Raw genomic sequence first — 25246 nt, 5'->3', positions numbered from 1 at the left:
TAATAAATTTAATTAAAAATTTCAAACAAACGCCTTGTTAAAAATATAGATATATTAAAAAATAGTTGTTTTGCCCTATATATTTAAATTAACTGAAAAAACAAAGAAAAACTACATAAAACACAATCGATTCCATTGACTACACAAAGCATATATACTAGTATATATGCTTTGGACTACAATAGGAAACGGGAACGACCCGCGAAAAAGACAGAGTGTATCACCTCTCTCTTTTGCCGATGTCGCGGAAATCTGGTTCCCCGGAAATCTGGTTCCCATCCGCTACTGCGCATGCGCAGACACAGGACATTTTTATCAGAAATCTATAAATCGTCCTTTTTTGTTATTGATGACGTGTTAACGGTAGAGGTCACTGATGGTCATACGTCATAATGTATAATTTAAGGTAAAATACAGCATCAATTTTTTTATTAAGAAGATAAATCTTTAAAAAGAAATGTACAAAATATGTTGCATCCAACAATTAACTGTTATTTTTAGTCGGAACCAGAGTATTAGATTTCTCAAAAAATAAGTTATAAGTAGCCAATGGGAACCAGATTTCCGGGGAACCAGATTTCCGCGACACCGACATTAGAGATGCCCGTTCTATTCTTTTTTTATTTATTTATTTCTGTGCTCCCACCGTACTTATTATGTGGTGTGGTTTTATTGGGGAGTACGTGCCTATTTATTGTAGCTAAACACTCTTGTTTTCTATCTTTAAAACATATTATTTTGTATTTTAAAGTATTTTATAAGTACCATATAAGGACGGGGTTTCAATATTAATTGTCGTTTATAAATGTCAAGACAAAACCATAGTTTGGGCCCAGAACTGGGACCCATATTTTTACGTGTTTGCTCAACTGTATGGATGCGTCATAGAATTAGTTTGTATGTTTTATTATATGGTCCCCTACTTTCGCTCCTCAATCGCTCTCATGTTGCCAAATGTGTTGTGTGACTGTGAACTTTAGTGTGAAGTTCGCCGTGCAGTGCTGTGAAAGTAGAAGAAAGTCTCTAGGTGGATCTCTGACTAAAAAATCTGTTCGGGCGTTTATTAGCGGTGTGTTTCATTAATTAGTGTATGCTGTCTGCAGAATAATTAAAAGTTATCGTTTATGCAGAAGAGTTATTAAATTTATCGCCGTTTTATTATTGCATAGCATTTGTAATTTATTATTTCGGTTTACTTAGTTCATGCTATGGTTATAGAAGCCAATAAAATACTTTATATGGTGTTACCGTACGTTGCTATTATACTTAGAAAATGCCCGATCGACGCTATGTACGCAAGTTTCTAATTTGTACAATAATTTAATTTAAAAAACGCATTCCTGCTAGAGTATAGCAATCAACTTTGCTGAATTGTTTCCAAAACCAAACCTTAGGAGAATGCGTTGGCATATGCTAGATGCGGTAACAATAGCATTTATTTCATATGCACCTTGCATGCTGTAACTGTTATAAAATATTTATATGTTTGAAACAGGAAAGAAAGTGTCTGAACCACACATGAGCCGTGTTGTTTAAACTGATAAAGTCAAACAGAATGGATGAACTTACAAACACTCTAGCTACTTCATTTGGAGTAACAAGCAGTGAAAATAACATATACAGCAAGCACCCAAGGTTTGATCTGTACAAGCAGAGGACTTCAAGAGAAGCAGATCAAAATGTCCGACGTCAAAATAAGTTAAAACAGCAAAAAGAACGCAGATGTAACTTCCAAAATCATGCAAGAGGTCTAGCATTGGGGGAATTTGAAGATGAGGAAGAGGAAGAAAGTTTGGAAATGGACGTGGATCAGTCAAACAAAAAAGTTAAACGGTACAAAGACCAATTGATGTTATCTGAGTGGTTGGTAGAAGTGCCCGATGACTTTGAATCTGAGTGGCTTATGGTCGTATGTCCAGTAGGAAAGCGAAACTTGGTTGTTGCGTCTCGAGGCAGGACGGTCTGTTACTCTAAAAGTGGTTTCTGTATCGATACTTTCGCCTCATATTTGCCAGGTGGAAGTTACAGTACAAACTCTGGTTATACAGTACTTGACTGCGTGTATGTTGAAATCAGTAAAACCTTCGTTATTTTAGATGTTATGTGCTGGAACAGTCACCCAGTATATGACAGTGAAACAGATTTTCGATTTTTCTGGCTGAACAGCAAGTTCTCAGAAACAAATGGTCTAACTAGCACTTCAAAAAACAATACCTACAAATTTGAAATTCTCAAACGCCATGAATGCACAAAGGATTCTATATTAAAAGGCGTGAATGAATCTGATATGAATACAGTCGACGGTTTATTATTTTATCATAAAAGAACCCATTATACTTTTGGTTCTACTCCGTTAGTGACTTGGCTGAAAGTTGAAATGCTGAAAGATATATTAAATATAACACCATCTATCTCTCAACAGTGAAAGTTTTTTATAGTTAATAACAGAAAATGCTATTTCTGTGCGAAATTTATGATTCAGGTTAAATCCTAGCAAACTGTCATGTAAATTTCGAAAGTTTAGAAATTAAATGCTGTTTCAATACTTTTTGGGACCACTTTCTAATAACTACTATTTCATTGTTACAGGTTGGTAACTATAACTGTATCGTATGGTTCAATGAATTATAATACCATTTGTTGATTTGAAGTTAGATTATTGTTAAATTGTTGGTTTTGAAAATGGAAACGGTTGAAAGTGTTGATTCATCAGTAGATTCAAGGTAATAGTGTTTATATTGGTCCTACTTTGCAAAATATTCTTTATGTCTGTAGTTATCATATCATAGGCCATACAATTTGTATTATATAAAATACTAGTATACAAGGGTTTTAATATACTAGTCGTACAAGGGTTTTTAAACTTGCACACTTTTACTTGGCTGCTATATTTTTATTATTTAACATAATTACATTTCTAGTTCATTAAATTTAACTATGTGAGTATGTCTATGCTAAAATGTTCTTTTGATATTATTCATAGGTATTTGTAATATAGACGCTGACTGCTATACATGGCCCATTGTGCCATAATATATCAATCCTATTCAGTCATGACTTAAGTTAGACTAACCAGTAACCACGAGATTTTCTTTGAAGAAGTCACATGGAATCTTCCCAAACTTTACAAAGGAAATCTTCCATTGACAGCCAAGCTACAACGGCTGAAAGTCTTGGTTCTCCTTCACCGAGAATATTGTTATCCCCTTCACCCCAACCTTTACCATTCTTTCCACATTATACAGCCCAGGTATTTATATATATATAGATATATATATGATGCTGTTTGGTATGATTCACATTAACCCATAATTTACAAGCTTATTGCTGTATAAGTGGTATTAAACTCTTTTACTGTTTGTGTAATGTGACATTTATAATGGTACAGCTCAAACATGGATGTTTTAGCATACCAGTTGAGCTTTATAATATAGAAGTAGACATTTATTGTAAGTCTCTTAATTATGAACGCATATTCCCTAATGCATTCCAATATGTAATTGTATATGCTGTATTACACGTTCATAAAGCAGTCTGTAAATTCAATTTTGTAAAAAGTCACTTCTTTTGATACCATCTGGCATCTGCAAACAGTAGTTAGAAACACTTAAAGCTTTGAAAGTATTTGTTTTCACCATTCTTTATTCATATTTATTCGTATTTTTGTATTTAATAAGTTTAACTAAGTTAAATATATTATATATGTGGGAAAATCTGATATTGGCCATTTATATTATTTTTCATTTTAAACACAGTTCAGCTTATATCTATACACATATATATATATAGATTGATTTCACAAAAACACATTGCTATAGGCTGGAATATGAAGTGTATGCAAAATATTGACTTTACAGTTTTATGGTCTTGGAACATCAGAATCTCCAAAACATTTCAAATCAGCTTCATCTGCTTCAAACATGTCCTCTCATCCCTCTGTTTCTGCCTCGCAAAGTGATTACCATAAACAGTTTATGTCCCAGGCTTTATCCATGGCAATGATGCCGCCCAGCTTCCCACCAAGTTATGGAATTGGTGGCTATAATTCTGCAGGTAAATGTTATAATAACTTTTAAAACTGCATCTGGTACGGGTGCAGTTATGGGCCACAGAGTTTAAGGTTAAGGCCTAATGCTACCACCATTGGTGGCGTAGGTTTCCTTTAGCAAGACATTTAGTCGTATACTGGTTTGCTCATATTGGGTGTCCAAGTTGTTGGACCTACATAAACAAATAATTATTCCCCCGAAGTTCCATATGCGGTAACTCCCGAACTTATTATCAGGCATAAGGTGTGTGAAACAGAACATCTGTGTTGTAACGACTTTTGTTGCGCTGCCACACAAGGATAAACAAGTCACATTCATTTACTTTTGGATAGAAACATCTATTAATGTTTCCTGCATTTGTAAAATGTATGTTAAGCAATCTGTATATGTTTTATATTTTGTTTTATTAGTTGACATTGAAAGTTTTTTGTTTGTTTTTAGCTGACATTCAATTTTTTTTGTTATTTTTTAGCTGACATTCAAGTTTTTTGTTGTTTTTTTAAGTTTACATTTAAGTTTTTTTTTTGTTTTTTTAGCTGACATTCCAATTTTTTTTTGTTTTTTTTAGTTGACATTCAAGGTTTCTTAATAAGTGCTGCAGCGCAAGCAATGAGTGCTGCGTTGAAACCTCACGCCCTGAATTCCAACAGCCCTCCCTCTGCCCAATCCTCATGGAAGTTGCCACCTACATCGTGCACTGCATCCCCTGTTGGCAATTATCTTCACAAATCCCATACAAGTTCAGGTGTGTATGTTGTTATAATAGGATGAGGAAAGATGGAACACATTTAGCACATAATATCCAAATATTGTGTTTTAAGCAATTTACAGCGGTCTTTAGAAGTCGTGAGGATACAGTTTTATAATTATTTTAATGATCTTTGTTTACTACCGAATGGGATCAGAAAATAGAGTGAAAAGGTGTACCTTCCTCCCCCACTTTACTTTATAATAGATTCTGTGTTTACATTGATTGTAAAATATGAATTGATTATCCCATCTGTTCATATCAAAATTTAATATTGTTTCTAAAGTTTGATTGTATGTTTTGGAATGCTGCCGGTTGCTTGATAATCATACCACAGCTGGTAGGACTTTATTAAACATCTGAAACTCCCATAATACTTGCTCACGTACCAATACAGCCAGGCATGCATTTCACAGGAATTTTAGAAGGGCATGTTGTACATATTAAATTTGTTTGTTACGCTTGCTATTACAATGTCATGAATATTGTTTCTTTAGAATTTATTAATGCTACCGGTATGATACAGCAGTTTTGCTTATGTAATTTTGTTTATTTTTGCGCACTACAGTCATTTTCTCCAAACAGTCAAATACCCACCAAATACACAGTGTGTAAACCATAAATATTGAAACATTACTTCAGGCTTAACTTTCTAATGTAATTAAGGCAAGACATTTTTTAATGAGATATGCTTAACAAATTTGTATCTTGTTATTGCTTGTTACAAATTACTTTACATGATAACTTGTTATAAAATAGGTCGAGGCGCTGATCGGCTAAATGAGGTGGACTGCATGCCAAACCCATCTCATTTTAATGGCACAGCGAACCATGGACAAGAGAATGCGAAACGGAGGAAAATGTCAGAAATGCGAGGTAAGATGGTACACCTTATATGTACTCTTATGCTGTTGTGCAATTTGCGAAAAGTCGTAAATTTTTAGCTAAATAGTTTTACGGGGATATTTACGGGGTGATAAGTGAATCACAAGATAATGTGTCAGATCATGGGAGATAATGTGAAATAAAACCTCACAGTCTTGAACGTTTGTCTCAACAACTATCTATCAAGTAGCCAAACTTGAATTTTACCAATATTTTGAGCTGCAACATTCAGCTTGTTGTGCACGACACTCTTTATCTTGATATATCTAAGACCCTACAGCTGTATATGCGGTTCAGCATCCATATTGTTAATCCAGATAGCATAATCAACCTGTACGGATATCACGTTTATTTTTTGACATCTAAAAAACTGTGACGGTCACGATTTTAATGTACGGCTCATGTTGTATGGTATTAAAGATATGATTTCCGCAAAAGATAAATCCCGTTATCTTTGAGTATTGGTTTGTAAAATTGTCCAACCAACTGCAACAGGAAAAATGATATGATTAAATATAAGTCAGTCTTCATGGGATTTTGGTTTAACTTGACCAAAGTTTAACGTACGCATGTAATCCACTAATTTATCGTTTATGTTAAAACGATTCCAATAGGCCTCTGGCACCAAACGAATTAAACGGTTTCTTGGTTTCTATTTGTTATGCAACTGGTTAACTAGTTCACGAAATGTTTACGTTTAAAGTCCAATCAAATAAACAAAACACGAATTACCCATTTCTTGCTAGAAAACTTACGCCGTGTATTAGCGACTGAAACACGGTTATACAGTATTTCCCATTATAGTTCAAGTATATGGTTTTTATGGTTAACGACTATTTGACTGGTGATCGGTTTGGTATGTCCTAGTTTTATTTTCCTGGTTAATTATTAATTAGTTCTAAACCGCATGACGTTCGCTGTAGCTTTCACAAAGGATCAGTTCTTGGTTCACAGTTTAAATCCTGATTGTAAATGTGTTTTTCGAATTGCAACAATTTGCTTCTTATTTAAAATATGTTAATATTACTTTTGCTTTTCCATGGTTTAGCTTATGTAACGATTACTTGTGCCACCATAATATTGAAGTAACATTTTCATATGAACACTTAGAAATGTTTATAACCAGTTTAATATTTTGCGTGGGAAAGTTAATTCGATGTGTACATGTTATATTAACGCGACATAATCTTGTTTGTATATCCAACAATGCTGATAAACCAGTTAGCAATTTTGTAATATTGAACTGTCTCTATCTAAAATGCCTCGCGGTTAACACAAACACGTGACGCGCAACCTACGTAACAGTTTGTTGCGATGTATATGGCGTACATTATTACGCAGAGTCCATAACATGTCATATATCACTGTGGGCTACAGATCGCAGACAATCATATTTTGTGGAACTTTTTAGCCGTTTTTAACATTAAAACCTCGTTGAGTTCTCCTGCCCTATAGTATTATGTTCTTTGAGTGTCGCGGATTTTCTACGCAATTAAAGGCACAAAAACCCCGATGGAAATTACGCAATCGGTAAGAGAAAGTTATGTCACGTAGCGTTTGTAACTGTCTCAACAGACTGCATCATCACACATATACCAACTGTTATGTCACTTATGTATGTCTCTCGTACAATATCAATAACATTGTATCATACAGTAGGGTGGGGAAAGATGGGACACATTTTAATTCTTTTTTTTCGTCCCATTTGGTAGTAAATAAAGAACATTTAAAATATATAAAAACCGTTTCTTCACGACTGCTATAGACCGTTGTTAATTGTTTTGAACGCTGTCAGGATTTTTGAATTTTATGAGCTAAATGCGTCCCATATTCCCCTACCCTGCTATATTGTATTTATCATTATAGCTCTTAAAATTACTTTAAAAAAACATGTGGTTTTTTGCGTAATTTTGCTTTAGCGGTGCATTCCAGGTAAGTGTTAAACCATTGTTCATTGAATAAGGGATTAATGTGCCCGACATGCATGACATTAGACGTTGCCCTTAGGCGTATTGGTAAGCGTACCGGCTCCCGTTCGGGCCGTCTCGCATAGGCTGTAAAATATACTTCGTACCATATGAATAATAGACGTAAAGCGCGTATTGTGTTCTGCTCTAAGTTTAGGCTTGAACTTGTCAATTTAATAACATACAAAACCTGTTTATTTACGCAGGCATAATTATTTCACGTATGCTTATACCCTTTGTGCAGTTTTTAAAACTCGAGTTTGGCTTTCAAATGTGAAAGGAAAATATTGCTGGTTTTCTTCCCGTTCTATGTATTAATAATGAATAGGTGATTTGGCAGCTTTGCTTGCGCCATGCATTATACATGGTACCATCCAAGTGCCGGGATTATTGCTTGAGGTAATTCACAAACAACTGTGAATGCTCTCTTTCGGTCGAACAAAACAAAACAATAGTTTACGACATGCGCGCACTTTGGCACCTCTATCTGTACGTCGTATGATTTATTTCAATCGTCGGGTGGCGCTATTGAGCCAATCGTGTAATTTTGTAAAAAAGGTCATTTTTTTCTAAAAACTTAGCGACCGACCGACCGTTATAAAAATTTTCACGTGTAATATTTTGTTGACTTTATTTGAACTGTAAAAATGTGCGTGCCAAAAGTGTTACGACACTTAACGTAAGATCGCTTTGTACAAACTACAACTTTTTCGCCAATTACCGGCTACGCGGAAAATAAACGTCAACCAAGTTCATGTTTCCACCACATGATGTTTATTTGTTAATTTTCCCAGAAATATTTGATCTGTTTTTTCTTCATCTTACATTTAGCCCGGTGACTTTTAATGCGAATCAAATAAAGTTAGGCCGTTTTACAATTTCCACTTGGCTATAGAGTCATTCAGTTAGTCACACGCGGACAAGTCTTCCGGGAGTTTAGCGGGATAATTATTACAGGATGGACGAGTAAATGACTTTATTTGGTAGATTTGCTCGCTGTCACGGACAAAGTCTTTCTAATATTTTACTTGTGTTGAAACCGTTGTCCAAAACGTTTGTTTTTTTAATTATTTTGATTTTTTTTACAAAAATTCCAAGTGTGTTTTTTTTTATAAAAATCGTTGTATATTATGGCTGATTAACTAGTATGTAATTTAATGCAAAGTCAGTGTATATTAAATTTAATGTTTGGATAAAACACGATTTTACATAAGTTTTGTTTATTCCTTTTACGCGGTTGATTAATTATGTCGGTTAAAACTTGTCTAAATTTGAGAGAATTTAAAGAAATTCTTAAATGACCTCCCAACGACCTCTCTCGGTGGTGCTTACGGTCACTTCTCTGATGTTGACATCGGCCTCGTTCGTATCTTGCTGCAGGGTATGTTTTAATTCGCGTTCACACGGCTTTTCAGTGGCATCTCTATTTCTGAGCCATACTTGCCAGCTTATGGTCAAGTGTTGTACATGATATACAGGATTTTTTGTTTTTTTGTTCTCGGTAGTCGTTTGCGCGGCTAAGCTAGCCTTAACATAGCTATAATGACTTGGATATAAATTATTAATTGTCTCAAGACGTAAGAGTACAGTGAAGGCGAGGGGCTCAGTGTATCAGCCAAGGTCAGATAAGCTCGTTATCGTTAGTTTGTTATGTTCGCTGTCAGTACAGAGCATATTGTGGCAATGGACCGCTTTCTTTTCACATGTTTTCGGTTGTAGTGATAGCATCACGAGCCTGTTGAATATTGTAGTTGCTGAACGTCAGATCATCTATAAACATGGCCTGTGATATCGGTGATTTAGAAAGCATTGATCTTGGTTCTCTCGCCATTGGGGCAAGCAACGTCAGTGTCCGTCGTCAGCGACCAATGCGGCAAAACTTGGCCATCCCAGGTCGCGCCATGAGGTGTTCAGCCGTCAATTCATATCAAGCAATGCCCATGCCGCCACTGGACTTTAACGAGGGAAATCATAGGACGGACCAGATGTGCAGTTCAAACGTTCACCCCAACCCAGTTGCGCAAGTCGCCACAAAACCAGCACCACAGCAAGGCTATTGTCCGATGGATGCACAGACTTCTCCTATGTCCGCACTTGGATTTCTAACCAACAAAACGATCGAGCGTTTCTTTCCTCAGCAGATTGATGCGAAACTTTTCGACTGTGGGAATCAATTCATAAACAATACCGGAACATCGAACAATATGCCGGCGGTGCGGCAACATAGTATGAACAATACCCCAGCGTATCCTGCCATGTCCAACCAGAATAAATTCCCATCCGAACGTGCTTACCATAGGAACTTCTACCACCAACCACACCAACATGCATCAAACAATACCATGGACACGGCAATGTTTCACCAGCGTGCTTTCCCACATCCCAATGCCTCGAATCATCCTTGTGTTAAAATGGAGTGGAATGGATTCAATTCAGACCATCAGCTTCCTGTTTTCGACAATTATTCCAAACCGCTTATGCCCATGCAGCTATGTAAGCTCTCAATCTCACGCGTATCGTGTGGTTTTTAAACAGTGCTTTTTGTTCTTTAAATAGATAATAACATTTTAAAATTTTTCAGATGGAGGACGTGAGAGAAATCCCATTGAGAGCTCGGTGTCGCCTACTAGTGTTGGTCTCAACAACCACACAGGGGAAAAATGTAGGGGTAAGTTTGTTGGGGTGTTATTCATTTTATATAGTATGGTGGGGAAAGATGGAACAATATTTCATTCTATTTTCTTGTCCCACTTGGTAATAAACAAAGAACAGTCAAAGACAGAATTATAATAAACCGTATCCTCACGACTATCATGGACCGTTGTTATTTGTTTAAAACACGATCAGGATGTTTGCATATTATGTGCTGAAATGTCCCGTCTTTCCCAACCCTACCATATATTAGAACTTATCAAACCCAATATCTAGATATGTACGTTACCAAAAAGCAATGGCCTTATACTAGGTAAATGGAGATGGCGAAAATAAAAGCCACCTTTGTAGAATTACACATACGATTAAAATGTGACACGTTGCAGTTAATATGACTTAGTTTGGATTTACTTGAGCAGCGAACACGTTCAACGTGAATTATTCTCAGTGTTTATTTATCAAAACCAGCTCTGTATCTTCCCCGCCCAAAATCCTCGTTCTTAAGAACGAGTGCTTCCACATAAAAACACATTTTCTCCTGCTCGGAATCCGATTACCGTGAATCTCGCCCGTATAAGCACGCCAATTTAAACGGAGTCGACGGGACGACGAATAGCAGGCTTGTAATTAAATTAATTCCTGGCTAAATCGCATATGTCGGTGCCGGATTAACGTATCTATGATACATTCGTCGCAACCGCACAGTCTGCTGTTTGTTTCACCGTTGATCATTCATTTGTGTCTCCCATTTTTTTATTGTTCAATTTCTTACCAATAATCCAAATCACATCCAACAAATGTCAGTCCATGTGCTATAGTTATTTTATTCCAAATCCGGATACAAAATTTTGCATTAGTGTAGGCGTATATTCCAATATATATATATAAAAAAACAAACAATATTTATGTACTTTAAAATCTAATTAAGTTTGATGCCGAAAAGATCCTGTTTCGTAGCTTACTATATAATACGTGGAGTTGGTTTGTGTGGTATACGCTGTAGCTTTGGTTCTCGGTCGCATTTTATGCTCCTAATATTTGCTCTGTCAACCAAGCCATCGTATAATTACATCCGCCCAGCAATAAGTGACGTTCGTATTAATGCTGGCAAGGATAGGGATAGCAAGTTCACTGTTTGTTGTTGCTTTCTTTGCTCGCTGGTGTGCCACTCGTGAGCAAAATGCCAAGTCCGTGCTGGGCATTAAGCGGATTAGGATAAACAATTGTCTGCGATAAGGCGTATTTACCGCACGCTATGTACACCCAGCATGCCGATCGTTGCTGATGCAAGCTGAGCATGCGGTATCACCATGTAAGCGCTGTAAAGCAAGGGTTCACCGAAGGGTCACACCTGGTTCATCGAAAGGTCACGCACATGTGCAAACATTGGCGCCAGCATGCGGCTATACGTCACAGTACACATTCAGTAGTATCTTTCACCAGTACACTTTACTTTTAGCAGTTTTTCGGTTAGAAAATAACTGTAAATTGAATTTAAGTTATTTTTCCATGATCCGCTGTATCTATTTCATCAGTTTATTTCAGCCTATTATTCCCTGTATACAGTTTCAATGTTATCTCCAATTTGCGGTCCAGTCTCTGCTGGTGTAGTATTTTCTCCGAGGCCCTGTGGTCTCATAAATTAGCCATGATATTTATATGTGCGATCGTGTTCGTATATCCCATCTCAATCATTCGTTCTTGTCGCCCCATCCGGTATTTCAGTTCGCTTGTTCTACCCTTCATGTAATTCCTATATGAATCACCACAAATCCCCAACATACTAAATCTGCATGGCACAAACAATCCACGTAAAACATCAACAAAAGAACGGTGAGAAACGTTCTGTCTTTATTTATCTTGCCCGAGCGGTTAGCTTATCTTGTTTCACCAGTGCGTTGGGACGATTAAACGTGGGAATATTCAAGTTATCACGACTGCTGATACACTCCTTTTGTACCAAGGCCTATATTGCACAGACAAAGATTCATAATTTCATATCGATGCCGCCTATAGTAGTTAACGTAGGTTTTAACCAGTTCTTACTTCAAAGTTCAAAATAAGCCTTGTTCATTCCTTTTCTTTATCTATACCACTAAACTGAGATTGTGGTCACAAAATTGCAAGATATATCTGATAGATTGATACACTGGGAAAGGATTAAATCACCCGCTAATAACGCGTCGTTCTTTGCTCTTTTACCAACAACGTAAAGGTTATTACATTCCACGCGTTTTATCTATACACAAGCAATGCCATGTCGGTCAGGTTCAACTTTTCGGTTCACGCAGAGGTTACAACGAACGTTGAATGTTTCTACGAAACATCGAATGTTATTTTTCCTAATTGTGGAAAACTTGTTCTTCTCTGCACGAGATATCTCGGATTCTTAGAACAAAAACAACTTTATTATTTTGACTGTTCTGTGATTTTAATCAATTAATATTGCTTGAAAGTTGTCAAAAAATCCGCTTGTTTATTTCCAAAGCATTGGCCATTACGTTGTAAAACAAGAATCGACCATTTGTGTGTGTGTGATAACTTAACACGTCGTACACTGAACATGAAAGCAAATTAAATCTGATATAGCGGAAAGCCCACGAGACCAGTATGTATGATATAATTATATCGCTGAAAATCCCATCCTATAATTTCAACTTAACATACCATTGCGATACACGGGAATCGAGTAATTATCTGACCTAACTTATGTAGGTTGTGGTATTGAGTAATGTTATTTAGTTCATGTTATCTTGTTTTTCACCAAGAACAGACACCTAAGGTGGGAGTTAGCGATTGTTTGTGTGCGGTGGTATTAGCGTTTCGTAAGATGCCCTGGAGACAAAAATCTTTTGTTTGTTTTTGTTGACGTGGATCGTAAGTTGTGGGCCAAGCGTCTTGACCTTCTTCATAAGTATTATGTGTTGTTACCACCATAATACACTTCTTATCAGTTGTTTTTAAATCAAGAGATAAACTCCCAACGAAGTTCTAACCACAGTGTATCTCAATGCACTTGATTGACTCGTCGCGGTAGATTGACACGTTTCTCTTATAATAAGCATTATAATAGGATGGGGAAGACGGGACACCTTTAGCACAAAAAAAACAGCGGTCTATGGATGTCGTAAGGATACTGTTTTACAACACTTTGAATGTTCTTTGTTTACTACTAAGTGGGGCGAGAAAATAAAATGCGAAGGTGTCCCATCTTTCCCCATCCTACTGTATGTTGTAATTATCCGAAGCTCGAATGTAACCCAATATTAATAAATATCCATTTTTTATGACGTCATTTTTAGCTATGAAAAACATTATGTACAACGTTTTTTAAATATTTCTGTATGTTGTGCGAATTTTTTTTTTTTTAAAGAGTACACGGTTAGCTAAAGCTGTAATGTATTATGATGTCAGCAAGGGGGTATCTCGCGAAGTTTGTAATATTTGTTCAGCTGGACGGAGTGCTCATCATTCAGCACTGTGTTGTTATGTAATGCTAATGTACGGTTCCCCATAAACAGTCGCACATATTCAGTTGACGTTACTACCGATTATTACGTAAAGCGACAAGATAATTATTTCTTTTTTGTGGAATGTGTTTGTTATTCTTGAAACGTGGAGTTCCTGGTATGCGATCTTGCGTGACTAAATGTTGTAGGGCGTGACGGAGCAAAACGCTCAACAAACTTGTAATGGGTTTTTACACTCCGTTCTTTCAACCGTAAAGGCCATAATTTTTAATTAATTTTTGTGTGTTGACTTACATATGAGTAATTATTTTGTGTATTGATGTACATGTGATGTCATAGTTCTGTTATTTTAATGGCACATCATTGTTTTAGCACGTCTTAGTATGTAGCTGGAGGAAATTTGCGTTTTTGTTGCCTTTTTCGGTTGGGACATTAGTGGTAGATTATTTATTGTTTAAAACCCTCATTAATTTCTGCTCGATAAATCGCCGCAAGCGTCAAGCTTTGCGATCTGGTAAACGTCCTTTTGTTTTGTAACAATTAAATTTTACCAGACAATGGTTTAGTTTTCAGACGAAGTAATTATCGAAAGAAGTACAGTTCGCAATGGTTTTGTTGCATCGTTAAGAGTTAATTATATCAGTTGTTGAACATGGATGGTTAGACACGAGCTGTTTTGCAAACTCTCGCATACTGTTTGTGTTGCTGACGTAGAAAGGCGACGTTATTATAGCTGCTATGACCGACATTTTTACAGCGTTGTATCTTTTCTATGTATTAATTGGACGTGTTATTTAAGCATAATACCCCGTTAGGTCGCTTAAATTTAAATATGAATTAGCGCAAGCATATATTAGTGATTAGTAAGGGCAGTGCATATTTATATCAAACAGTAGCTGCGTGATAGGCAGTTAAGTACGTGAAGCAGGCATGACAGTGCAAACAAGTCATATTGTGAGAGCTCTCCTGCTCCTCATTAGAGAAAAAGGCAATTAGTTGGTGAGAGAAGTGAAAGAAAAGCAACGTCACTTGTATTGGAGAAGTGCTGATGCTTGTTGGTCCGCGGTCACTGGTGAGGGAAGGCAGAAGCTGCTATGTATTGTTTGGAAATTCGCTGCGCAGGAAATCGCTAATAAAAGCTTGATATTTTCCACGATAGGACTTGCGATAAGGTTAAGCCATGGTAAACTGCAACGTGCGTTCTTCCCACGTTACTACACTTATAGAGCGTTATGCGAGACGCCGAATTCGGTTGCTGCAATATAGTAATGTTGCCACGTAGAAAGATTTTGTAGATACAAAAAGAGGTTTTAAATTTTGAGAGTCTAGACAGTAAAGTGTCAAGCTATGCATTTAGTGCCACGTGTTATTGCTGTCAGGAATGTAACAACTGCTTGCTAACAGGGGGTCAACTGCGTGATAATCTTCTGTTGAGCTTGAAGAGAGTATTCGTCACCTAATCACGTTTAAACTGTCGTCACTATAGCTGGTAGTTTATCACTGTAGTTGCTTTTTTCCTGGTAAGCACTTCAGCTTAAAGAACAACATTGGCAGCCGCCCAAAATGTAACGTAACATCCGAAATGTCGTTTTAACGTTTTCATATCGTTGCAGTTTGTTCTAGTTAATTAGTACAAAGCATTGAGCTTCCAGCAAGCAACTTGTTTTATTGTGGTGTCAGTATCAGCGTGATAGCGTTGTTGAACTCTGCGTGAATACTATAGCATGATGAACGTTATGGAGTTTCAAGAACAATGGAGAAACCGAATGAATGGAATCTTGAGCGACATGTTTCATCCTACATCTACAATATGCGATGCTATGACTGGCATGCCACGTTCGCATAATACAATGGCATCTATGATAGATTCCCCGCCACCGTTACAGAATCTGACCATTCATTCGAATAACTATCCTCGGCAATATTACCAACCGCCGTATTATCAAGCATGGGACTACAGTCAAAGATGTGGGTATCTATTTAATTGTTTACTTAATCTGAATAAGTTGGAGAATTTTGCGTGGGCCACTTCCATGCTGTCCGTCCTAGTTCTATTTATTTTACTTCTTTTCACTTCCAGACACCCTACGTTAGATATTATAACCTCGTGCATTTGCTATATATAGTTTATCAAGTGAATATATCCTTCCTAACGCTATTTATGCTAGATAGTTTATGTTATTGTCAGGGCAGGTTAACAATTAAATTTTTTATACCGCGGGCGCTTACTGTGACCCTATGACCTTATCCAGTCTACGATGTTGTCGATTTTAAACCGAAGTTTTACAACTTACGACGTATCAAAGTCGTGGTACAGTTGGATACAGTAGTTGGGATTTTTAAAGTAGCTTACCTGACGTAATGCCTATGTTGCGTGACTTCCTTGAAACATTGCGGTTGAAACTAAGCTATTGTTTGATCCCCCTTTTGTCAAGTCATCGTTTAATAGTAAAATAACAACTTAAATTATATGGTTGATTGTTAATATTCTGTAATTAACGTCCGAATACTTTGGTCGGTAACTCAACTTGTTGTGTGTTCACTTTTGAGCTCTTGTTTATCTCATCCCTTGCGGCAAAATCCCCAAGGACTGTCGAGACCGCTCCAGGCTTCTGTATTGCCGATCGGGTCTTACTCTTTTTCCCAACCATGACAATGGCTTGGCAATCCGCCATCTTGTTATAAGGGATAGGACGGACAACTTTCAGTGGAAACCAAAAGGCGGTCACTGTAATTGATACATGTATTACTAAATCCTTAGAGTGCTTAATCATTGGTCATTATTAAATTGACCGAACTGTATTAACCAAAAAGGCTTTAAAAATTTGGCCATTAAATTTTTAGAAGTAGATTTTTTCTTGTTTTCTCCCCATTTTCCAGCGTATCCTAGAACAACAGCTACGTTGATGTAATTAACAGCTAACGTATGTGGAATTTCATGCTCTGATTGGTTTCCGCATTTCTTTGAGCTGATTTATCTTAACGCAGTTTAACTAAGTTGCTCCAAGACTGTATAGGAGTGAACTTCGAACGTCAAGCGGTACAAATATAGACTGTATCGATTGATATTCCGCATATTAATGTATATACCTAGAAAAACGAGGGTTTTGTTCGTGTGGTTAAGGGTAATATCCTTGATTAAACCGCAGCGCAAAAACCCCTTCGTTAAAAGAAGCGTCACATGCGACACATGCGTATACCTGATCTGATTCATTATTGTACAAACCAGTAAACGTGTAACGTAAACTGTCTCTGACGTATTTCCGGTACAGAAGCACAAGCAATCAGCAAATGACGTCACGTGGAGAGTAAAACCTGACTGTGTGCGATCATGCGTGGAGTGAAACGATAATGTAATTTGGTTTTGAGTATTCGCCAAGGCTATTTAAGTTTAATTGGCTTTCATCTAAAGCATAGCCAACGCAAGCTGTATATGGCCTTGCTTAATAAACCAGGGTGGCATGTAGAGTGTTAATCCTGGGATCTTATGCAATGTGGAATCAGTTACATCGTTATAACTATGTAATTCAACCAAGTTGCTACCAATTATGAACACATGTGTGCTGGGATGTCAGCGCGTCACTTCTCGTCTTAGCACGAGCCAACAACACAACCATTCGACTAATGCGTGATGATTAAAGCGCTTTTATTGGCGTAAGTAAGCTCTATCATCCGCATATAACTGCGCGTATGCCACGGCGCTTCCACCCGTGAAATCAAGCCCTTAGATAAATTGAAAAATTACGACTGGCACGAAACGTTTTCCGCAATAAATTTAACGCTCTACATATTTTGGTCTGCAGTGGTTTTTAGTGACGTCATTTGGGACTAATTTTAGAGTATGCGATAAAAAAACTAGTTATACGCGGATAACGGTTTTGCATAAAATCTATATCCAAATTCATTTGTTATAAAATTGTGTTGAGTTCGAGGAACGTGAGATTAATCGAGTTTGGATGCGTCATAACTTTGTTAAAAATAGCCCAAACACGTGGCGAGGGTAAACGAAATCATTCTAATGAACAACGCGCCGATCGGATGACTAGAACTCATCATAATTGAAATTCCTTCCATATTTGGTTAATTTGAAACATTTAAAATTTGGAAAAAATACCAATGTATTGTTTTGTACAATTGTTTTTTTTTTGTTTTTTTTCTGTGAGCATTATTTTTTACTTTGAAAACAGATTTGTTCATATTTCAATTGAACAAGCAGTGAATGATTCCCTTGTTAAGTTTCGTTAAGTGGAGCAGACGGGGTTCTTGAATGCAGACGTCACTATGAGAGGCTCTTAAAGCGAGTGCTTGGTTGTGGGTTTTGCTGCGGTATTTCACATATTAAAGCCTCCTGTAGCGTGCATACGCGTTCTCATTTTAATTTGATGAACAGACTTACATGCAATTTCATGACGCTTACTGTTTAGGCGTAATTTGTGACCTACTAGTTACTCTGAATGCAGCGTACGTGTCATTAATAACAGCTGGTAACCACTTGAGTGTGTGAAGAGTAACCGTTATACTGCTTGACACTTTTGTTCTCTTTTCAATCAAGCCACCCCAATATAATCAATAGCAGAAACGCTGTTGGGTAACAACCGAACAACTACTTAACATACTTTTCGAAATAAACTACCAAACTCACATTGACCCAACTTCCAACATTGTCCATAAATTTAAACAAAATATTCTTCATTTCAGCTTCTCCCGACAGCGTTGGCCTCTCATCCACTGGCAGTAGTTACTCTGGTTCGGAATCCGATGGTCTTCACCCCGGCCAATGTCCCCCCTCCCCACCACCACCCCCTCGTATATACAAACCCTGTTTTGTATGTGGAGACAAATCATCTGGTTATCATTATGGAGTGGCATCTTGCGAGGGTTGCAAGGTAGGTTCATCACTATACACACAAACATACATACAGTAGGGTAGGAGAATATATGCATATATTTCATAGACATGCAAAATGCACTAAAGTAGTGACTGACAAAAAGGCTGGCCACATTACAGTACATACACTGTAGGGTGGGGGAAGATGGTACACCATTAGCACATAATATCCAAATATCCTAATATTTTAAACAATTAACACCGTCTATACGAGTCGTTAAATACGGTTTATCATTGTTTGAATGTCTTTCGTTTACTACCAAGTGGTACAAGAAATAGAATGTAAAGGTGTCCCGTCTTTTCCCAACCTACTATATTAGGTTGGGGGAGTATTAGACTATTTTCATTCTTCTTTTTCGTCCCAAATTTTAACAAACAAAAAAATACCGAATTATATAACCGTATTTCCGTAACTCTTAAAACGGCTTTGTTAATTCACAAAACACGATCGAGAAATATGGGATTTGGTGCTAACGATATCCCGCCTTACCCCACAGTACCACACATACGTCTATACCAAAACGCCCGCCCGAACCCGTTCGCAATTAGCCGGACTTTGTTCTTCCGATATCATTGTTAGTTTCGGAAATGATCTTGCCTGGTTGTCCTGGTCACTCAAGGGTCGTATAATAATCCTCGCCACGCAATTTACAATGCTCTTACATTCTAACCTACTTAGAATAATAGAACCGGGGACATCACGCTGTTTATTATGTTGGTTTTCTAACGCCCCGCATAGACTATGTTTGAAAGCACTATGATTGATAAGCATAGCAATTGCATACAGTATAGGGTGGGGGAATATGGGACACCTTTTTTGTTCTATTTTCTCGTCGCATTTGGTAGTAAACAAAGAACATATAAAGAATTTTAAAACTGTATCCTCACAACTTTCATAGACCGTTGTTAATTGTTTATAACAAGATCAGGACATTTGAATATTATGTGCTAAAGGTGTCCCATCTTCCCCTATCCTACTATACTTATATTGAATCATTCGTACATAATATGTTGGTTTAAAACAAGGTCAAATGGGGTAAATTTTAGGTTTCTTAATTTAGAGAGTCGTGGTAGTTTTGGGTCAGTTGTGTTTCGTTTAAACTAATGATCGCATTTTCCCCACCCGTCTGTTGTATAAACAGTTATTCTAAAGAAATACGATTCGGTTTAATTTCAACAAATTGTCCGAATGATACCGGCCACCTACTCATTTAATGATAGTGTCCTCTTGTGACACTACTACTACTTAAATGATTCAACCTGTCAGAATAGTTAGAAAAACTAAAGCTCCGGACGTTTTCGCAGTTGTGTCAGATCAGACACCACGTCTGCTGCCCTTAACGCCCTAGTTAGCCTGGCCAACTTTTCGCATGGTCGCCTGTAGATGTGCATGCTATATATCGAGTTACTGACGGCAATTTTTCTGCTTGATGTTACTGTACAACCAAACTAAGTGGTTCGTGCTTCGTTTTAAGCTAAACGTGTTTTGTATCCGCGCAAAAAGATAAATGAGTGGTCGTGTATCATCGTCCAACTAATGCGAACGTGTCAGCCGAGTTGTTGCAAGCAGCGCCAAATACGGTGTTGGCATTGGAATTTTTCGCAGTTCCTTTGCCTATGCTCTTTAAAAGAAGTTACCGAGTTTACTGTACCTTCCCTTGTGTTTGGTGAACACAAATCTTTGGGTCATTTTTCACCCGAGCTTTACACTCATTACTTTTCAAACCGAAATTAGATTAGCTCATTATTTCTTATTTTAACAATCACGAGTTAAGTTACGAAAAATAGTCGACACGCAACTAACTCGCGGTAAAACAATTTCTTAGATTCTTTTAGCGAACAGGAATGTTTTTGCTTCCAGCAACTTAGAGCTAGACAGCAATGACATGCGTCAGTGACAATTCTTAATTTAAAATCTTCAACGGGTTAATTCGGTCGCGATCGTTTTATTACGCACGTTGTTTAGTTAGTTTGTTTCTCAATCATAACACTTCTGTGTCATCGTTGAATCATAGTAACGTTACATGCATTATACACAGGGCTTCTTCCGACGTAGTGTGCAGAAGAACATGCAGTATACTTGTCATCGTAACAAACAATGTCTCATCAACAAGTCTACAAGGAGCCGATGTCAGTATTGCCGCTTGCAGAAATGCATCCAAGCTGGGATGCTACGTGAATGTAAGTGGCTGCAAGTTCTTAAACCTAGATATTCTCAAATTTTTTAAGTCTACCACATTTGATACTCTGGCTGAATTCATGTGTGCAATACCGAATTTTAAAAATCTTAATTTTGAATTTAAACACATGCTAAAAATGTTCCGAAAAAATTGAGATTTTAATCTATTTCGTGGCGCTACTTTTTAGACGATACTTTTTGTGTGTGCTATACCACATTTTAGACCTGTAATCTTACAGTTAAAAACAACACTTGCCAAAAATGTTTTTAATAATTAGTAACTTTAATCTATTTTGCGGCACGCTACTTGGTTGGCACTTTTTAGACGTTACTTTAAAGTCCCAAAAAAACAAAAATACTGTTTTACAAATTACATCGTGAATATTCATATGCTCTTGCTCCGTCTAGCGGTCAGAAACGATCGTAACAAGAAGCGTGGAAAGGAAAAGGAAGGAAAGTCGGATCAGAATGGAGTTGACGAGCCTTCGTGTTCACCTGAAATCGAAGCGTTAGTTACATCTGTTCATAAATTTCATGTTGAAACTTTTCCACTCAGCTCAGAATTAAAGAAATATCAAATTGTAAGTTTTGTAAAAAAGGTGGTTTTTAACATTAAATCTAACCATGTTATTCTTTTCTTCCCATTTAATTCAATTCCATTAATTAGTTCCCGGGCGATGTAAGTTCAAAATTGTTAATTTAATTATTCAAAAATAATTTGCATGTTCCGCAACAAACACGTAAAACCAAGACACGAATGTTTAATTTAAGCAAACTCAGTTTAAAATGGCTTGCTTATTTAAAACAAGCACAGGAAACAACCTTTCAATATTGATCAGCCCAAGTACGTGTTGGCAGGCACCACGGTACATAGCATCATATTACCAAAGCAATTCCTCATGTCTAGTTCCTCTATAAAGCCAACTTGATTCTTATGCTCGTTATTTATATCCGCTCATGTCATATGCGGTCAATTTGCATGCCGTAGTTAAGCATACCCGGCGCCTTTTAATTGCCATGGTCAAAATCAAACCAATCGCAGCCTTCCCCGCCGATTGTGAAAGACACTAGTGCGAAGACGGACAGCAACTTATGGGAGAAATTCGCTGAACTATCCACCAAATGTATTGTGAAGATAGTAGAGTTCGCTAAGGGGGTCCCAGGGTTCCAGGACTTCACAATAGCTGACCAAATTACGCTGTTGAAATGCGCTTGCCTAGAAGTGCTGGTGAGTTTCTTCATTTTATAATCTAAGCGGACATCGATTTTAATATGAATTCCTTGACAGTTTCTTCGAATTTGCTCACGGTTTTCACCAGAGCACGACACGATGACTTTCTCGGATGGCCTCACACTTACACGCAAACAAATGAGGGTGTGCGGGTTCGGACCAATCACGGAACAGGTTTGTTTGCAATCCACCAATCAGATTCCCCCATTAACACAACGTTACACAGGTTTTCTCGTTCGCACAATCTTTGCATCCGTTAAACGCTGACGCCACAGAAATCGGCTTGCTCAGTGCTATTTGTCTCGTATCCGCAGGTATCTATACACCTCAAAATTTTTACAAGAATGAATTAATGAATGAAATTAGCTTTTTTCTTGTGTGGAGGCGCAGTTGTCATAACAGGGTGTTCTGTTTCATACTTTTCGTGCCCTCTTATAAGTTAACACTTATGTAGTTTAGTTATTCCCACATGGCGGAGCCATTACAGTGGTTCTAACATGGGTGTTCTGTTTTATACACCTCGTGTCCGCTTATGATTTATCACCTATGTAACTTTGTGGGTGATTGTTTTTCTGTACGGCTGAGAATTTAGACAACCTATTAGTGACCGCTTGGTTGTAGTTGTAGTAATGGCCGTAAAAAATGATCTTGCCCAAGAACACATACGCCCACAATGATAGCAGCGACCCGACGTCATAATCGCCATGGCAACCAAACTAACAGCATTGTTACGTCACAGATCGAGTTGACCTCGAGGAGCCCGACAAAGTTGAGTTGCTGCAAGAGTCTTTGGTCGAAGGTTTGAAATATTATGCTCGGAAAAGAAGGCCGCACACGCCACAAGTTTTTCCAAAACTTATAATTAAAATCTCAGACCTTCGAAGCATCAGCTTGAAAGGTTGGTTTATGAAATATGAAATTTCTGCTTTTGTTTTAGCTTAATTGCACAGTTAAACATGGGTGTCTTGTCTGCTTAGTGAGACCGCGTTTTTCTGAATAAGCTAAGCTTCTGTTTTATTCCGGCGCCGTGGTAAAGTGGTAAGCGCGCCTGCTTATAACCCGGAGGTAATGGGTTCAATCAATGCTCGTCCCTGCTACCACTGTGGGCGTATGTGTTCTGGGCAAGAAACTTAACTGCAATTGCTCCAACCCGGTGGTTACTAATCGGTTGTCCAAATTTATCAGGCATATTCCTATTTTCTCTTGCGTATATTCACTACTGTATTCGAAGATAGTAATTAAAATTTTGTTATAGGCGCTGACAGAGTAGTAACTGTAAAAACCGAGATTCCGTGCGGAGCCATGCCACCCCTTATGTCCGAGATGCTGGAAAACGACGAGGTCGAATAAGATGCTCTCGTGATTACGTCACAAATCCAATTCATTCATAATAATAGTGTTAATTATGTTGTGCAATTCGCTTATTGTGGTAAGCGTCTTTGCACACCAAGCATCACAATTTTATTTGTGACGTCACATTCATGGGGTGTCAGCCTTCTTGCCATTGTAAAAAATAAACTTATATCGTGTATGACGTCACAGTAGTACCCGAAGCGGCCGTTTTGAGGTATCTCACTTCGAATTCGCGAAGCATTATTTATAGCTTCATTTCGTTGATTTTTTTGTTCAAAGTTCAGATGATGTGAATTACATTCACTCTGGAAAACTACCAGTTTAATTTTGAAATATTTTATCTGTAAAGTGCCTTTTGCCGACGGAAATTCAGTGTTAGGTCATTTTTAATTCGAACCCACAATTTTTTATTTTACTTTTTACCCAGAAAAACTTTTATCACGATATCCGTTTTATAGAAGCGTTTTATCGTTTTTGAACCACAAATTTTAGTCTGACCGTCTGTAGCACATCTGTGTTGTTTTCGTAAATTGCCGTGGTCATAGTACAGAACTACTGGCATTGCTGTGCGTAAAGTATGAGAAACTGGCAAACTGTGCATTACAATATTCTATATACTTGCCTATGCGTCGGATTGCTCGTAATAAAGTGTAATAATTTCACTCGTGTTGGAAATTATGTAGTTTCATTTTTTCGCCATTTTATACATTATAATACCTAGAGATAAAAAAAAAATATGATGAAATTTCCGATGTAGTCCTGTTGAAAATCATGTAGATTAAATATTTCGACAACTTTAGACTTACTAATTTTTGAGGGACTAAAAAAAGATTTACCTTTGCGTTCTGGGGCAGTACATGTTACAATACATATATGCAAATTAGAGGCTACGTTTTTTTTTCGAAGGTCGGTTCCAGCCTATTAGTAACCACTTGCTTTCAGCAATTTACGGTAAGTGTTTACTGCAGATTTGAAATTCAAGCGTTCTGTAATATTTGTTGTTTAGGCGGGTGGCTTCGTGGGGGGTAACGACACACCATTAGTGTCAACTGTACTATGAACTTTGGTTCAACAAATATCTTTTTATAATCATTACACATCGAACGACAGCAGTTATGTTTGACGCGCCTTGAATCAATTCTGAGGTTCATGGTAAGCGAGCCTGGATACTTCCTTATTAAAATACCACAACCTGTTGCATAAGTGTAAGGTGGGGGAATGTTGGACACTTTTTAATTCTATTTTCTTCTCCCATTTGGTATCCCATCTTCCCCTGTCCCATCCCATCTTCCCCTACCCTGTGCTGAAAATGTCCCATTTTTCCCCCAGTACTATACGGAAAAAGACAGGACATTATTGATAAGACATATTTTTCTTGGTAATACATATTTTTGTTTTATTTTCTTGTTCTATTTATTAGTAAACTTTTTGGAGTGTATTTACAGAATTATATAACCGTGGCCCGCGACCCATTGTCAATTGTTAGTATCCCATATTTCGCCACTGTACTATATGATTACATACTTAAACAAAGCCTTCAGTTTTCGTTTTATAGCACATAGGCTGTAAACCAGATACCAAATATTGACAGCGTGCCTTCCATATATCAATGATCGTAGACTCCTTCTCTTAACGCGTTCACTTTATTACCACTGCTTGGTTGGACAGCAGGGTGTAATACGTCACCTATTAAACCGTCCGTGTGTCTTTGTATGTGCATTCATTAACGTAGCTTATCTATGTTGCCATGGAATCAGGACGCTGTTGTCAAACGCCCAGGTTTGCTTATAAAATTATTACCTCATCCCACAATGATAGTCTTGT

The 25246-nt window shown here is 37.4% G+C and overlaps 2 protein-coding genes across 4 annotated transcripts; both read left to right on the top strand.

Annotated features, from left to right (window-relative positions):
* The first annotated feature begins 1456 nt into the window (after positions 1-1456).
* Positions 1457-2589, top strand: LOC149731479 (snurportin-1-like). Its single transcript, XM_089884211.1, has one exon. It carries the CDS (start codon positions 1556-1558, stop codon positions 2423-2425), a length of 870 nt encoding a protein of 289 aa, XP_089740337.1. The 5' UTR covers positions 1457-1555; the 3' UTR covers positions 2426-2589.
* LOC149731478 (retinoic acid receptor beta-like) lies at positions 2567-24084 on the top strand. 3 transcript variants are annotated; one of them, XM_089884192.1, is made up of 14 exons: positions 2567-2723; positions 3100-3250; positions 3858-4053; positions 4618-4794; positions 5557-5673; positions 10231-10317; positions 18470-18657; positions 20699-20840; positions 21247-21419; positions 21881-22066; positions 22127-22243; positions 22296-22383; positions 22809-22967; positions 23325-24084. In XM_089884192.1, exons 1-14 carry the CDS (start codon positions 2683-2685, stop codon positions 23417-23419), a joined length of 1917 nt encoding a protein of 638 aa, XP_089740318.1. In that variant the 5' UTR covers positions 2567-2682; the 3' UTR covers positions 23420-24084. The 3 variants fall into 3 exon arrangements, with proteins under 3 accessions (XP_089740318.1, XP_089740317.1, XP_089740319.1); XM_089884191.1 differs by lacking the exons at positions 2567-2723; positions 3100-3250; positions 3858-4053; positions 4618-4794; positions 5557-5673 and adding an exon at positions 8938-10142; XM_089884193.1 differs by lacking the exons at positions 2567-2723; positions 3100-3250; positions 3858-4053; ... (1 more) ...; positions 5557-5673; positions 10231-10317 and adding an exon at positions 15348-15739.
* The last annotated feature ends 1162 nt before the right edge of the window (positions 24085-25246 follow it).

Source organism: Ciona robusta, chromosome 9, assembly GCF_009617815.1.
Source record: "Ciona robusta chromosome 9, ASM961781v2".
NCBI lineage: Eukaryota > Metazoa > Chordata > Ascidiacea > Phlebobranchia > Cionidae > Ciona > Ciona robusta.
The sequence above is the reverse complement of the archived record's forward strand: the minus strand, read 5'-3'. Positions and strand labels throughout refer to the sequence as shown.